The sequence below is a fragment of the Neltuma alba genome, unplaced genomic scaffold, assembly GCF_004799145.2.
Source record: "Neltuma alba isolate B1F8T4 unplaced genomic scaffold, ASM479914v2 tig00011972_pilon, whole genome shotgun sequence".
Taxonomy (NCBI): domain Eukaryota; kingdom Viridiplantae; phylum Streptophyta; class Magnoliopsida; order Fabales; family Fabaceae; genus Neltuma; species Neltuma alba.
The window spans coordinates 422,840-439,699 of record NW_021636547.1 but is presented as its reverse complement, the minus strand read 5'-3'; the positions used below and the strand labels follow the sequence as shown (position 1 = coordinate 439,699).

Below are 16,860 nucleotides of genomic sequence, written 5' to 3'. Positions count from 1 at the left end.
AAATAGTGAGTGCATCTTTCGATCAGCCTTTTAGGGGCAAAAAAAAAGAAGCTTTATGATATTGCTAGAGGCCTTAAAGGAATCCTTAGACAGTCATGTTTTTTTCTTCTTTTTTTTTTGGGGTACAACCTTGCACGGTTCTTTGTTTCCTTTTGTTTTTGCAACAATCCGGGGGGATTGAAGGACGAAGTTGTTTTCTTTTGATCCATATAAATATATATATATATATATATATATAAATGGATCAAAATTTAACGCACAAAAATATTCAACACCCGATCCACACACACAAGTACAGATTTAAATCTATGACCTCCCATAAAAGGGATTGGCACCCACTAGATTCAAGAATTTTTGACAAATGATAAAGCTGTTGAATAATCTGTCAATCTGATTAATTATTCGGGCAAACGGATCGTCTTATTATAATATGAATAAATGATGGTGGATATTTGTCCCAAAAATATGCAATGATAAATCCAGATTCTCTAATTATAAAAGTTTAAGGAAGTTTAAAGCTAGTTTTATTGTCGACAAGCTCCGCAGTTTATCAACTTTCAAGAATAAAACATTATACTACCTCCAGTCTTTAATACAAGAGTTAGTTTGATTTTTAATTTGATTTTAAATGTAAGATCCCAATCCACTTTGTTTCTTATATTTATTCATTTTTCTCAAAGTAACCCTTGCAATAATTGTATATGTTAAATGTTTCATCAAATGACACTTGGTTAGCAAAAACATATTAGAAAAAACAACACCTATTTATTATAAATAACTAACTTAACTAATTTTTTTAATCTATTCAAGTTAGTCAACTAGCTCTTATATTAAGGGCAGAAGATAATACATTTTGTCTAACTTGACCATCTGTTGCTTACAATTCCGCACGTATAAGCTTAATTATCATGCAATCCGAGAAAGTCTAGAAGAAAGCATTATATATTATTCCCACTAAAGACACGCACCACAGAAACTTTATTACTCACAGATCATGTCCAAATCTTAATTACCATACAATCCAAGAAAGGAGCAGAAAGCAAGCAACCCCAAACAACATCATATCATCAAGATCCTCACTTATTGACCCACACCGCAGAAACTTAGTACTCGTGTCCCTGAAGTAACTATTTGTTTTGCCAACTGCTTACAGGATTCACGACCAATGCTGCAACATGATCTTTCAGCAGTTCAGCATATGTGTATCTGTCTGCAAAGTTTCCATACACAAGCTCTATTATACTGGTGAAATTCACAACACAATCGAGCACAACCTTCGGAACAACATCTGGCTTCAAGTATTCTTCGTTTATATCTTTCCATGCATTATCTAAAGCCTTTTGCAGAATTTTATAGGCTTCTTCTTCTGAAATCCCATGTTGATTCATCAAACATTCCACTGCAGAAGCAACATGTACTCTCTCCCGCTCAGACTACCAATTCACGAAAACCAGAAGAAAATATCGATACTTATAAGAGCCTCATCATAATCACAAAGTTATCTTGTCTATAATTTGAACTCTTCATGTTGTACCTTGTGAGAACTCATGTCACCCCTTAATCTGCAGATAACAGATGAAGCTCTCACAATTCTGGGAATATTGGAAACCCAATCAAACACATGTTTGCTTGTAAGGTTCCCAAGACCAAGGAAGGAAGCTATCTGGAGCAAAGGGTGTACAGATGTGACTACTCCATTTTCTATGTACTCTTCGTATGTTGGGATGTAACCTTGGTTGCAACACTTGGCTTCAACCAGATAGGCTTCTGCAAGTTTCTGAGACTACAAAGTTCAAACACACACATTAACTTAGTTTAACTTGCCAATCAAAGTTAAAACATAATATGTAAAATTTGATGTTGGCAACAAATAAATATCCTACACTTTGTTTAACATATGGAACAAACCATGATTTTCCTTCCTTTGCAGTCACCGACTCCATTTCATTGAACAGCTCTAGTAGAGCACGAAACACCACTTTCATGCATTCTGGAATAGGATCCAAAAGATCTGCATCCCATCTGAGAAACAAGTTGAAGTAACAATATTAGCTTTGTTGATTAACTATAAAGGACAAAATTAGTATTTGAATAATCAAATACTTAAGAAAATAACATTTAATATTATTATGAAATTAATTTAACCTCTGTATTGCTTCAGTGAAGAGTTCCTGTTCTTCGACGGTGCCATATGCATCATATGTATCATCAACAGCACAAGTAACCGCAACTAATTTGCCAACTATTGTCCTTCCAATTATATACTGAGGTTCATAATATACACCCAAGGGCCAAAAGTATGATTCAACTACTCTGTCCCTAGAATATGGCACCTTCGTCACAAAGTCTAACCTTTTCCACCATCTGCAGCATAATACATGGTAAGCTTTCCCGTTCCTTTTAATATGATATGTCACCTTATATAGATATGATTCAGAAAATTTGGTCTTACTCTGTGACATGTTGTAGTTCCTCTTTGTGCTGAGCTTGTACAATATCAAAGTCTAGGATGGCCAATTCTAGCAGTGGGTCATTTGCAGAAGCCTCTGCTGAGTACATGGGAATGTAGTATCGGGATTCCAGTCTTGGTATTCCTTTACGAATGGGGTAGTTCAAGGCATGACTTACTTTTCATTCCAGGTTTGGGCTCATGGCACCCAACCTTGACTTGAGGTGATAGGAAGTGAAGTGTATAGCTTGGTCAAGAACATCTTCTCCATGGATGCCAACATGTGCAGCCTCGTATAAGCTCAGCATTCCCACCACATCGTCCACCAGTGACTTCTTGAAATCACCATTTTCATCCCTGAATTGGTCAAATATATCTGCGGCATGCATATCTCACATTTGGAAATGGTGAAGTCTGGTAACGTAAATGAGAACTTACACAAAATCTGAATAGAATTAGTTACTACTGAACATACCAGATGGCGCACGATAACCTTGTTGCCTGAGCAACCGAAACCAGAGGGAAATGGTGTAAAGATCTTTGCCTTCAAAAGGAGGAGGGTTCTTGTGCAGATTCTGCAATATCTCTTCAATCTCACTTTCGAAGTGATAAGACACACCTAACCGTTTGATGTTGTCGATCAAGTTCATCTTTTCTGTAGGATCCTCAATTGGTGCTACTATCAATTTTCGAACTTTCTCCTTCAGATGTTGTGATCGCTGTCGGACTTCCAGCTGCTCTCCATTCTGCACCTTCAAAAATTAATGAGAGTTTTCTATGCACGCAAAAAGAAATGACAACATCTAAACAAATGTAGCACCTCAAAGGAAAAGAAAAATACTTCCTTCTTTTAAAATTAAGAGGTATTGTATGTACATGTGTATATATATACACACATATCTTTCCTCAAATTCTATTCTATTTTATACCAATGTTATTTCAACTTTCACTCATATATACCGTCACCCAACGTTCTTGGGTCAAAGTACGTACAATGATCTCATGCAGCGTATTAAGTAAGGTGCTTTAAAGCATGAAAGAAAAAGGGGAATTACCAGGGAGAGGAGGAGAAGCAAAGTTGAAGAAATGGTATGGCTATATATTGGGACTAAAATCGGCCATGGGACACATAATTTGAGAAGTGTGACTTGCTGAGGACAATTTTGGGTAAAAACGTGAGAATGCTTGTTTGCTTGGCTTAGTTTGAAGATCTTAATTATGTGCATTGCTATTTATACTACTTACCTCACCTATCGCCTCAATCAAGAATTAATAGAAAACTACTTAGGCAAGAGACTGGAGAGATCATTATGAAGCGATTTGAAGTTTGATTCAATGATTAAATAATAAAATATTTGAAATGAGAACCTCGATCAGAAGGTGATAATATTGCCCCGTTATAATTTCCTCAGAGAACAAGAATGGGAATTTTGATGGAATATGGAGTAATGGTTAACTGGGAAGGGGAAAAAAAAGAACAAGAATTATTGAAGATTACATTCTAGACGATTTAAAGATTACCAAGTAGACTTAAAAAATTGATGTCTGATGAGAATATTTTAAAGTATTTTGTTTTAATTTTGAATTTGATGTTATTTTTTTAAAATATTTTTATCATTTCAATTTGCGTTCAATTTTAAGATTTTTAGAACATTCCACATCTAATTCCTTGAGTTAGGGTTGAGGCTATAAATAACCCTTAAAATCATACATCTCATTTTCTAAGCCTTTTTAAAGTATTTTCTTTTCTTTCTCAACCAATTATTTTTCTTCTCGCCCTCTATTTATTTGGGTTCTTCCCTCCTTTTTGCCTATCTCTCCCTTCTCTCTTTTCCCTTCTCCGTTCTCCAAATCTCTAGCTGCCTTGTCCCTTATTTTATATTCAAATTTTGAAGCTTAAAAAAACTAGTGTGTTTGACAATCTATGTTGTATAATTGATATGCGAGGACGAAATAAAATGAACCCTCAAACAGAAGCTGAAAAACTCGATGAATTTTTTTTATTTGCAAATAGGAGATCAAGTCTTCACATAGGCTTTTACATAAATATCATCATCATGACGGCAAACAACTCATTAATCATGACTTCAACAGATTCACAATCTCAACTAAACCAAACCAGTTGACTACTTCCTACCCCTGGGGGAGTACCTTCTCTAATATGCACAAATCAATGGGCTTCGCTATCTAGAAAAACAATAATTTAATCCTTTAGTTCTGATTATAAGACAACCAAAAAAAAAACGATGTTTTGTTATATTCATAAGTATGTCATATTATTAAATTTTTAACATGAGGATAATATTTTATTCTCAATTTATTATTATGTAAATTGTTATATTCTTTATATTAAATAGGTTAATGTTGAAAAGCTGTGCTGTTAAATTTTAAAACAAAATGAGATTTAAAATTTTTTTATTCCGATAAAATACATTAAAAATAACTATAGGTGATATACCCAATCAATGCGAGCTTTTTTTTGGGGGGGGGGGGTGGTTTCCTGGACCCTTCTAGTCCGAAGGTCGATTTCAACACGTGACACGTGGTAGGATGATTATCCTCAAAAGTCAAAACCAACGTGACGCTCAAACAGACCAAAAGTAGGGAGCCTTACACCCCCGTGTTTTTCCATATCTCTAATTGAGTTTTGGCGTGGAGTGGGAAGTCTTCTGGCTAGGCTTCTAGAGCAAACTATTAAATTCACCATAAAATTTAAATAATTTTTATTAATTACACTGAATTCCAATATTATTTTACTCCTTTCACTTCAAAATATAAGAATCCAATAAACAAATCATTTAACTCAAAAAATTAATTAAAATTTGTTAAAAACAATAAATATGAGTTAAATCGTTGAGTTCGCTATGAGTTGTTTGAGTGAAGGCAAGTGATAATGAATTGAAAAAAGATCCATATTTGGGAATGAGCAGACACATTTGTGATTTGTGGAAAAGCAGAGTCACTGCCAATGCCCTTATGGCGTGGCGGTATGAAAAGTCCTTCATTAATTATATTTCGGGGGATAGATCTTGCACGAACAATGAGATTTGTAAGAATTTTATAGTATTGTTAAGCCAACTAGTTATTACGTCATTTGCACAAAGTAGACAATATCTAGAAAGAATGGGAAAATAATGTATAAAATTATTTTTAAAACGAGTCTGGATAATTAAAAAAACCAAAAAAATTGTTTGGATAATTATTTTGAAAAATCACATTTAAAACAGAAAAATAAAAATAATTATCCAAATCCAAAAATAAATTACAAAATAGTGTAAGTATTTGTTACATGAAACAATACAAGTCATAATTTAATTACATTTATATCTCAAATGATGTGGGACATGCTAGATAGAAAAACACATGACAGAACCATGCAGAAGTATTCATTAAGCTATTGACCAAGAACCAGACACAAATTTAAAAGGAAAATTTTCAAGAGTTCATTATTGGCGAAATTAGTATCAAATTCCATTAAGTCACTAATTTCGTCTCAAGTTCCTGCCGACAATAAGGTGGCAGCGTCCATTAGGAACACGTGGCGAACAATGACCTTCACCGGTGGTGAGCCGTGAGGTGATGGGAGCCAACTCGAAAGCACGGGGATTGGTATGTGTGTGGGGAAGAAAAATTTCCCTGCTTTTTTTAAATTTAAAAAAACACCTGTTTTAATTTTTTAGTTTTTAAAAAAATATTTTATTTTTTAAAAACACACAAAATTAAATTACCAAATGAGCTTTTTGTTTTTGTGTTTTTTTTAAAAAAAGGCCTCAACAACAAAGAAAAAGGAATAGCGACCAAACTTGAAGAAGAGCATAAAAGGGTCGGGTTTTTGATAATTTAAGTGACATTTTCACTTATTTAATAATTAATACATGGAGGGTTGAACCTGTAATTTTGTGCTTAGGAGATGCTTAAAAGGTTTGTACTAGTATTATGGCATAATGCCACCAACAGGCATCCATCGTCTATTGCTTCTATTTTATCTGATTTTGTTCATTTTATGTATATTTAATCCACAAATTCATGCAAACTTTTTTATCAGTAATGTTAATTTTCCTTTTTTTTTTTAAATTAAGATTAAAAATTTTGGATTAAATCATTTATGCATTACGGTCTTTATCATATTACGGAATGATAGCGTACTTCTAAGGGGTCAGGTAAAATATTTTAACATGAAAAATGTGGTTGATTCATCATTGGTCCATTTGTAATTATCACCAGAAAAAATATTTTTCTTTAAAAAAAATCAAGTCAACATTTTAATCCTCATGAAAAAAGTTGTATTAGTAATTTCTTATTGAAAAGGATATGCATTAACATCTTAAACTTACAAGTGAAATCCAGCCATAACATTTCATTTACAGGAAAGCTTTTATGGCATTGGGTCATGACAATACTAACAAAAACTGTTTTAATCCGGCATGTAGATCCGGCCATCACTTATAAAACACAGCCGCTGGCCCATGCCCAACGATAGTTGGATCCAAACGTTGATGACGAGTGGGTTCAACCATGTCAGGCTCTTTAAACCCAAATATGTAACGATATTATGATAACCGAGCAAAATTGCTGTTAGACTACCCATCCTCCGTAAGTTGACATTAGGAACTACAACCAATCAGAATTGGGTCTAACAGAAGGGACTAGTTCTTCACAACGTAACAAACTAAGATTTGAATTCCTGCTGGGAGAAGTGCCCACATTTAGTACCCGACAGTGCCTCGAATAGGATTGTCTCCAATAAAAGGATACCTATGCTTTAGCCAAAAAAAAAAAAAGGAACTACATTCTCTCACCCAAAAAAGAGGGTGTTCAATTTCCCATCACAGAACTTGGGGAGGCATCCTAAAACGGGGGTGCCCAGGTAAACACTTGAGGATATAATATAAATTCGCCTTGCCTAACATTGATATTACTTAGGAAGAGCGATTCAAGCGCCATGCCTTTGGCTTGAGTTGAGTAAGAAGCCCTGCCTAAAATTCTGTAATAAATAGAAATTGCTGTTAGACTCCACATTTGATAGCTTGTTTAGTATGGCGTTTAAAATGACTCATAAGCACATTTCATGTAAGTTGAGACAAAGTTTCTCTCATATATTCATCTCGTATCTTGTAAATCACAATTAAAAAACTATTTATAAATCATTTCAAACAGGTCTTGAGTTCTTCCAAACTGCCTAGTTCCCGCAGAATTAATGTAGACTAGTAAATTAAGGAGCTAAATTAACTAGTAGATGATGAGGGATCATCTTAATTGGATTGTTGGAATGCCTCCCCCCCCCTTTGGGTAAAGGTGTAATTATTTACCCCTATCTTATTTCTTTGGAACATTTAGCACCCGATCTTTTTAGCGGTATAATTTTAACCGTAATCTTTTTTGTTTTTGCAATTTTACCTATGGTTTTTTTGTGCAATTTTACATTTTCCCCTGATCTTTGGATGTGGGGTAAAATTGTACTTTGGACCACTAAAAAATCAGAATGTTGAGTACACCTAAGAAATAAAATCAAATTTAAAATTACAGTTTTACCCTTTTTTAAGTAAAAATTGTATTATCTTTTGAACAAGAAGGATAAGAAACACTGGAAAATTAAGTTGGAATGCTTGCTGCAAACAGTGGGGGACATGGCCTCTGATGCCTTTCACTATTACTGTTGCCTCGGCTTTGATTCCACTGGAAAATCCCAAAACCAAATCGGTCACTTACGCGGATTCAGCTTTATTTTTAGGCGTTTCAGGAAAATAAAGTTCTGCTCCGATCCCTTCATCTCGACGCTCCCGATTCACAAAAGTTTGCTTATTTTTAGATGTCTCAGGAAAACAAAGTTCTTTTCCCTTCACCTCGATTGCTCCCGATTCAAAAGGTTTGCTTGCATGCAGAATCCAGTGAACCTGCCGATTCTGTTTGTGAAGTTCCCAATTCACAAAGTACATGCTGGATAACATGAACTGTTAAAAATGAAATACCAGGTCAGGTGGTCGTGTGATTTCATTGAAATACCAGGTCAGGTGGTCGTGTGATTTCATTTCATAACTTGTCGCAACAAGGCACGCCCATGCTTTTAAACAACATCGTTAACTTTCTACTAGTGTTTATAGAGAAAAATACGTTTTTATTATCATCATCTTGGAGACCAAACCAGCCTACGTTGCTAAAAATTTCATAAAAGAATCAGTACACAGAGCTACTAGCAAATATACTCTCAATGAACAAATCTAAGGAACAGAAACCTAAATACAGTGATCAAACATACATCGTATTCAGCACAAACTTCAGTCAGCGAAATATTTAACCAATGCTACTGCCATCGACTTCTTCAGTCCATCAATGCCAGGCTGAGGCTGATATCAAATTTCTGTGTTTCCAACCCAACAGCATAGCCCCATCCTTCTCCACTAGCGTATAATGCTCTGAATAGTACCTAAGTAGGCTTCTGATCACAGAATTCACGTAAGAGCTCAATGGATACTGTCGGAATCCCGCCATTGTCAGCCTTGACTTCCACTTTCCCAACAGCTCGTGTCGCTCTATCCTGTCCTTCCCTTCACACGCAATGACGTTCACAATGTCCCTCGCCAAGCAATGCTGCTCCACGTTAATCCGCTCCTTGCTATTTCTCGGCAGCGTGACATCAATTGACTCGAACATGGCCAAATAGTAGTCCAGTGTTTCTAAGAACCTGTTGTAGAATGGCGTTGTGTTTGTGTTGGATTCCTGTTCCACCAATGTGACCACCTTGGGACCAAGTGACTTCACCATTCTCAGCAGTTCGTCCCTCGGGTTGTTCACATCAACACTCTCATCAGTTGTGTGATGCAGATGCAGGGGGAAGTTCACAGCCAAAGCCTCTCCTGGCCTTACATCAAGCATGTCCCTTGTAACTTCTGGAGTAAACACAGGCACCCCGTGAAACTCAACTGGGATACCAAATCTATCCGATATTGCGGTCAATTTTTTCCCAACTGCATCTAGGCCGTCACCACGTGCATATCGAGAAACGGGATCATCGATTCCGGTGATCCGGACGTGGGGTGCCCCACCAGGCCTTGCAGCAAGAGCTTGAAGGAGTGTCCCCCACTGAACTCCCTGGGCAATCTGGAAATCTATGATGTGAATGCGGTCCTCATTTCTGCAAGCTTCAGCGATGGCTCCGTTGGCAGCCATGTAACCAAATTTGAAGTACGGGCAAATCTCATACAGCATGTGCATGTACGAGAGCAGGTCTTTGCCTTCAGGTTCGCGGCACCTCAGGGCATGATATATGCTATTTCCTGATGCCTCCTTCCGAGCAACAAGCCCTTCTACCATATAGGCACCAAGCCGCTGGATTGGCTCGCCACAGATGGACACAACACTTCTGGCCTTCTCAATCAAGTCATCAAAAACTTCCATGTTGCTTTCAGAGAGGGCTTTTGCGCAAGCAATTAACAATTCTTTTAAATTGCTGGGTGGGAAACCCTGGAGACATGCTTCCTCCGTAAGTTTGTGACGCTTCTCTACGTGTTCAACTTCATTTGACTGCCCAATGGCGGAGTAAAAAGATGGCTGGCTTTGAGCGTAATGCGATCCTTGGTGCTCCTGGCTCCAACACCCATATCTTTGGCCAGAAATTGTAGGCCTGCTATTCCCGCTCAAAGAAGTATTTGATGTGGCAACTACATCACCTTCATCAGGGGCCATCAAAGCAGACTCTAACTCCAGCAAAGCGTGCCTGATCTTTTGGCTAGAACTTGCATCCTGCGCAGAACTCCTGGCAAAATATGGATGCAGACTGTCCTGAAGACAGTCCACAGGCGAGATTGACCTGTTTAAGCAATAATGAGTTTCCAAAGAAGAGTTATATGAAGGGTTGAAACCAGAAAGAATCTCCCCAGAGCCGTGCTGCTCCTGGCCGTCGCTCAATGTAGAGAGAGAATCAGAATCAAATTGAGTAGAAAAGGGTGAATTAGGTGAGTTTCCTGTGTCAAATTTCAAGGATCCAAGAAACTTTGTAGGCAGTGAAGGGATAGTGGAATATGATGGCGTGTATGGAAGGCCTGGCCCACTCACGCCAAAACTGAACAGCTGCTGCAAGTCCATACTAGGATTAAGGCATCAGCCTTCTTGTGCGAAAAGAGAACTTAGCAGGGCAGATCAGCAGCAAAATCAGAGAAGTATCGGCCTCGCACTTCAACCCAAAAACCTCTTTGAATGAAATAGAAGATAAACCTGCAATACCAACAGTGGGAAAATTTGTGACTATCTTCATTCATACCACTCACTAAAAGCATTGATATAACGCTATAAAATGGGCAAGCGTAAAGGAAGAGTGTAGATTAAGACAAACGTAAAGCATACGCATAGCCCCGAGTCTGGCTAACGGATTCAGGGAGAAATGATTGATGGAAACTGGACTAAATCAGGATTTGACTTAGAAAATAACCAATTTAAGTTTTTAACACACCTATCAATCATGTAATTTAATAAATAAATAAAGAGAAAATATTCGCGTTTTTTAATGAAATAATGACTAGACTACTTTAGGATTGCGCGCCAGAACCAAAAAAACACAGGCGGTGAGTGTACAAGAGATGTCACAGCAATATGGTGGAGAATCAACACCAAATCAAGTGAGAGCTACTCATTTCAGTTCCAAAACAACCGGTGGAAATCGTGTTCTCATGGGCTGTGACTGAATCAAGTCATCGAAGTGAACCAGTTATTTGCTGTTGTTTAATCGTTGGTGACTGGGCCTTTACCAGGAAGGTGATTTTCAAATGGAAAGTTTATGTAAACAATTTTCTTCCTATCCAAGCGGAAAATTGGATCACAACCCTGAACCTTTCTTCCTAACTTTGAGTCCGCTTATCAATTATATGCAGACGAAATCAAAATACCGGAAGGAAAAATACTAGACCCAGGTAGCTTCTGAAAACACTAGAGGAATAAACGAAGGTTGTTGCAATTCGATCAAACAATTCCAGCTCACAAGTGTAAGAAGAGTAATCACAGAAGATAGATGCAAGAAGCAAGGAACAAAAACCCCATAGCATCATTGGAAGAAGCCCACAGGCCCACGTTCGAAGTGTGAAATATTGAATCAACGCAAATTAATAATAACAATAAAAAAAAGAACATGTATGTCACGAGAACACCAACCCAACCCACAGTACTGGTGGCGAGTACCTAAAAAACACAGGCTGACGCAGCATTTAAAGCGAAACGATATGTGCTTATTTTTGGATCAAATGAACTTGATAATTCGTATTTCAGGAGCAGCCACAGAATGGTGAAGAAAATGAATAAGAAAGTAGAAGAAATTACCTGAAAGGTGAGTGGAATTCAACAGGAAGAAGAAGAAGAAAGCGGGAGTGCTTTTGCTTAGAATATGACTATGACTTGGAGGGGAGAGCCGAAATTCCGAGCCGTAAGTTGAGGGGAGCGGGAATGAAATGGTTTATATAGAGGGGAAGAGGTGGGGGACGGATGGAAGCGTATGTAAGGACGATAACGGTAACGGCAGCAGTGAAGAATCGTTATGGAGCGGAGGGGCATTTCTAACGGAGTGGAATAAAGATTGACAACGCCGACCACACGTTCGAAGCGGGGTCTCATTCGTGACTCACTGTCCTTTTTTCCACACCTCTGCCTCCAACCATACTCCCGCACTTTTTCTAGAGCGTGGACGCCGTGACCTGCCTCGTATCCTAATCGTATTTTCAATTTTTCACCCGCTATGTAAATTCCCCTAAAAAAAAAGGGAAATGGGAAAAAGGGGCTGATGGTGATGAGAAGTCTGAGAATGAATGATTGTAATTAGCGATTGATACGCGTGGTAAGCAACAATGGAAACTAAACGTGATGTGCAAGGAGCACTTGACAAGGCAGCCAGATTCCATTACTGAAATTTCTTTGCTGTGAGGTGGGGTGAGTGAAATTTCTCGCTCATTGACCTGTTCTTCTTCTTCTTTTTTCTTGTTTTTTTTTCCCACATAACATGAAGCACTCATTAATCCTCATGATGTCGTGAAATTTTAGCAGCAGGTCCGCTGGTCCCGTGCGTGGTTGGAGGCGGGAGGGTCACGTGAGGCATACGCGACGAATAAATGAGACGGGTGGGAGTGGAGTGGAAAGCGCGTGAAGGGAGAGGGGTTTTGCCGATTGCCACGATGGCCGTGCCACTAACCCCAGCGGACCACTGGCCACGTGTCGATCACTTTGACCTGCTTTGGCGACCCTCTACACGCTGCGTCCAGCGGTTTTACCGGGTCAATCTCAGGCCTCGGACCGCCTATGGCCTCCGGTATGCCAGCGCTCACTGTTTTCGCTTTCACTTTTTTTGTAAGTAGCTAGAGGGCGGGTTCGAACCCGCGACACACACCCTACACACGCATACATGTCACTGGATCAAGTTGCCAGTGGCTTTCGCTTTCACTTTAATAAATCATGACCCACTCTCGAGAGTTTTTTTTTTTTTAATATCTATGAATACTTTTAAGTTAGTTTTTATCAAACCAGAAGCGTTAAGGCAGAAGTATTGATGTTGAAGTTCTACTAACAAATACATTTGTCAAAATTTAATTTGTTTTCTCTTTCTTACCATCTCAACTAATCACGTTCACCTTCAAGTTATTTTCATGATTCTACCGATCCATAGTTGCCTTCACTTGCCTAAACAGCTAAAATATAGCATTTCCGTTCCTCCGTTAATTTCATCTCTCCATGAAGTCTTCCCCGCTCTTTCGTTCTGATTCCTCATAAAACAATTTCAAAAAAAAAAATTGACACAAAAACATTTTACATGTAATTATGTAGTACTTTCCTTTAATTTGTAACTTGGTACAAATATTTTTTATTTAATTCTTTAATTGTGTTATGTTGGCACTATATACACATTAGTCTTGCAACTTCGCCATGTGAACACTTACTACTCTTGTAATTTTGTTCTATTAGCACCGTAAATCACTGAGCAAAGTTAGGAAATTTGATAAAAAAATGTTTAAAAATATAAATACAATATATTGAGGAAAAATATTGATGCATGCAAAATAGTTTTTCTTAAACTAAAGTATATTTTTAGTCCTTTAACTTTACACAATGTTTCATTTTGATCCTTTAATTTTAAAAAGTAAACTTTTAATCCTCTAACCCTAAAACTGTTAACAAAAAATGATGATATTGAGCTCTTGAATGCTGATAAAACATTACTAAATACTAGCATATTAAGTTTAATATTCAAAAGAACCATGATTGTTAAAAAAAATCCTCATTTAAGACTAACAATTTTGGGGTTAAATGACTAAAAGTATACTTTTTAAAGTTAAGGAACCAAACTGAAATCTTACATAAAGTTAAAAGACCAAATGTATACTTTAATTTTTTAAAAAAAAAAATTCATGGATCTTTGGGATCACTTTCAAAAATTATTTTGTAACTTCACCAGATAACACTTTTTTCCCATGTTTCTCTCCTACAATGTAAATCATTTAAGATAAACAGAATCAGGTAATGGGGGCTGCTCGCTCAATAAGGTTGGCGCTAAGACATGTTATTGTTAATTAAGAAATTATAGTATGTACTAATGCAAATTAGGTGTGAATATTTTCTTAACAAATGGCTGCCCAAAAAAACAATTTTTTCATAGCAAGTGCGGGGATTTCAGGTGGATGTTTCCTTTCATTGATCTTAAATTAAATACGTATTGTAAGAAATATAAATTTAAAGTAAGCTATATGGTGCAGGTGTGCAAAGACAATTAAGAAATGGGGAGCAAAGTTCAGTTTTCTCTCTGGTTCATGTTTTGATATTATCGGAAAAGCTACTGATATTAAAAATCATGAACTGCGAATGCTAATCACACGCTAATCACATGCTTAATCACATAATAATTATTTGGGACTTGTCGTGCTGAAACCAACTGATTTTTGTCTCTTCTTTTTCGTAACCATAACTAATTGGTAAAACTGGGCTCCCCGGCGTCTGCGAGATCAAAAACTGAGTTTTTTATTGACAACACACCAAATTAATTATTTAATTAATGCCGACAAGAATCTTCAATTTGAATTAAATAAGTATGGGTTTGGGATATTGGGGTCCTTGTCTGTCATGTTCATTTTTTTTTTTTCCCCTTATAAAGGGTTCTGATACTGATATCAGATTAAAAAGAAAATAGCGTGCAATTCGTTTAGTTTGGAACTATTCTGGTCAACGGGTTTTAGTCTCCGGAGGGGATAAAATTGATTTTTTTCAAACAATACGTTCACCGTGGAAACACAACAATGTCAAAAATTTTCATAAAACAAAACTTCATATCACTATCTCTATCTTCTTCCTTTATATGTCGATGATTTTTTTTATTCTTGTTTTTTTTCATGGAGCGAAGCATGTATTTTAAGTATATCTTAGATTTAATTGCAGTAATTAAGTTTAAAATATATATATAACCGTAATCAAGATTTCAGGATCTCTAATTTATAGTCAGACATAGTACGTCACTTGCGAACAAATGGCGTGTTTAATTAACTTGCTCCTTCTGTATGTTTTAGTTATTGATCAGTTCATAATATTCACTAATGACATAGTAGTATGATTTATTTCAAACTAAAGTACAGTATAATAAAAAAATAAAAAATAATTTTTTAAAATAAAAATTTGCATGTAATCGGCTATGTGTCACTTAGGGAGCGCAAGACCATCCGTTGCTTGACACCTCATCCGGCTATATGTCACGCAGAAAATGTAGAAGAGGTGAAGATTTTCAGAAGCATTGGGGGTGTTTGGTGACAACCAAAAATACTTTTCGTAAAATAGGTAAATTGTTTCACTATTTTTTTGTATATTATAAAAATATTTTTAAAATTATAATTTAGTTTCTACCCAAACATCCCCTTAATATAATATAAAAACAAGGTTGAGGTTGTTAAATATAAGATTCCAAACTATTTTGTCTCTCCTCTTTATTTATTTTTTTAAAATAGTTTTTGTTGTAATTATACTTATTAAGGGTTTCATCAAAAGATAGTTCTATACATGATGATTAAGGATATTTTAGAAATAGTTCTATACATGATTAATAAGGGTATTTTAGAAAAGAAAATACTTAGTTATTATAAATAAATAACTCTATTAATTTTCTTAATCTACTTAAATCAGTCAACTAATCTTTATATTAATGAGGGTTAAGGTGCGCTCAGTACCCTAAACTATTTTTTCAAGTGTATCTAGTGTCCTAATGTAATTTTTGGTACATCTAGCGTCTTAAATCAATTAAAATGGTGCACCCATATCTCAGACTAACAGAAATATTATGTTTGACCATTAAATTCATGATCTAGTTCAAAGTTGACCCCAAGTATCCTCCGTGGCAGACACATAGGTAGCTGATGCGTATCTGCTCCATTGAGTACCATTGAAATGGCGACTTTTGCCTCATTCGACCCACTTATTTACGAAACTGTCACTGCTAATGCCAGCTTTAGCTTTGAAAGCCATGAAAGCACTAGTAGTGGAGCTATCACTGTTGTATTCTGCATTTGAAAAAATAGTCTAGAGTACAGGGTGCATCTTAACCCTATTAATAATCTTATCTAATATACTGCTTCTGATACTAATTATAAGAATTTAGTTATGGATTACAAATAAAATTTTATAATTACAATAAGCGGTAGTATATGCATTGGAAGAATGGTGATCGATGATCTCTGTCATGATTCGTTCCTTTTGGTTTCATTATGAGAAACTACGAAAGCAGAAAAGTAAAGATTTTTGAGAGCATCGATTCTCAGCCCCACCACATGAGAATAAAGTAAATATATATGTGCATCTCCAAATAGAAAGGAAAAAGGTTAGAATTAAATGCAAAAGACGGAGGCAAACATGTTCACATTCAGATACAGATACACAGTCATGAATGTGAGAAGATTAGATAGATTTAGGTGAAGTGAATGCGTCCATATCAAGAGCTTTATTTGGGTGGCTACAATCCCCTAAGATAAGGTGCACAGTACATCATTACCACTCCCATTTAACTGGTGGGGAACCCACAAAAGCGGTCATCCCGAAAGTTCCCCGGCCTTTCCTATTTCTTTTTTTTTTTACCATGAACTGGCCCTTCCTATTTCAAACCACAAGGGAATTTCAGTGCAGTGTACTAATTTAATTTCCACTTCTTTTTGGAATATTGTTGTAGGCGTGACACGTGGATTATGGCATCCGCTAGCTGGGCTCCTTGACTTTACGATTGCGTGAATTACGAACCGTTCGAGCTTATCCGATGAATAATCTTTTTGTATTTTACGTAACACAGAAGAAAACAAAAACAGGCCACAGGTAAATATCCAACGTGATCAAAATCAAATTATGGTGTCACGTCTTCCCTTTGTCTTTATTCTTGTTGTTGAACTGATATGATCATGCATATCCAAGAAGTT

At 36.5% G+C, this 16,860-nt stretch overlaps 1 protein-coding gene and 1 pseudogene across 1 annotated transcript; both read right to left on the bottom strand.

Annotated features, from left to right (window-relative positions):
- Positions 1–1,127: 1,127 nt before the first annotated feature.
- LOC114720282 ((-)-germacrene D synthase-like) lies at positions 1,128–5,081 on the bottom strand (annotated as a pseudogene).
- A 3,430-nt stretch (positions 5,082–8,511) lies between these two features.
- On the bottom strand, positions 8,512–10,646 carry LOC114720335 (scarecrow-like protein 21). The gene has a single exon (XM_028905981.1). It carries the CDS (start codon positions 10,529–10,531, stop codon positions 8,777–8,779), a length of 1,755 nt encoding a protein of 584 aa, XP_028761814.1. The 5' UTR covers positions 10,532–10,646; the 3' UTR covers positions 8,512–8,776.
- Positions 10,647–16,860: the final 6,214 nt, after the last annotated feature.

What these genes read in the sequence shown, in the direction of transcription:
- LOC114720335 (XM_028905981.1), bottom strand. Translation starts at nt 10,531, where the DNA reads ATGGACTTGCAGCAGCTGTTCAGTTTTGGCGTGAGTGGGCCAGGCCTT.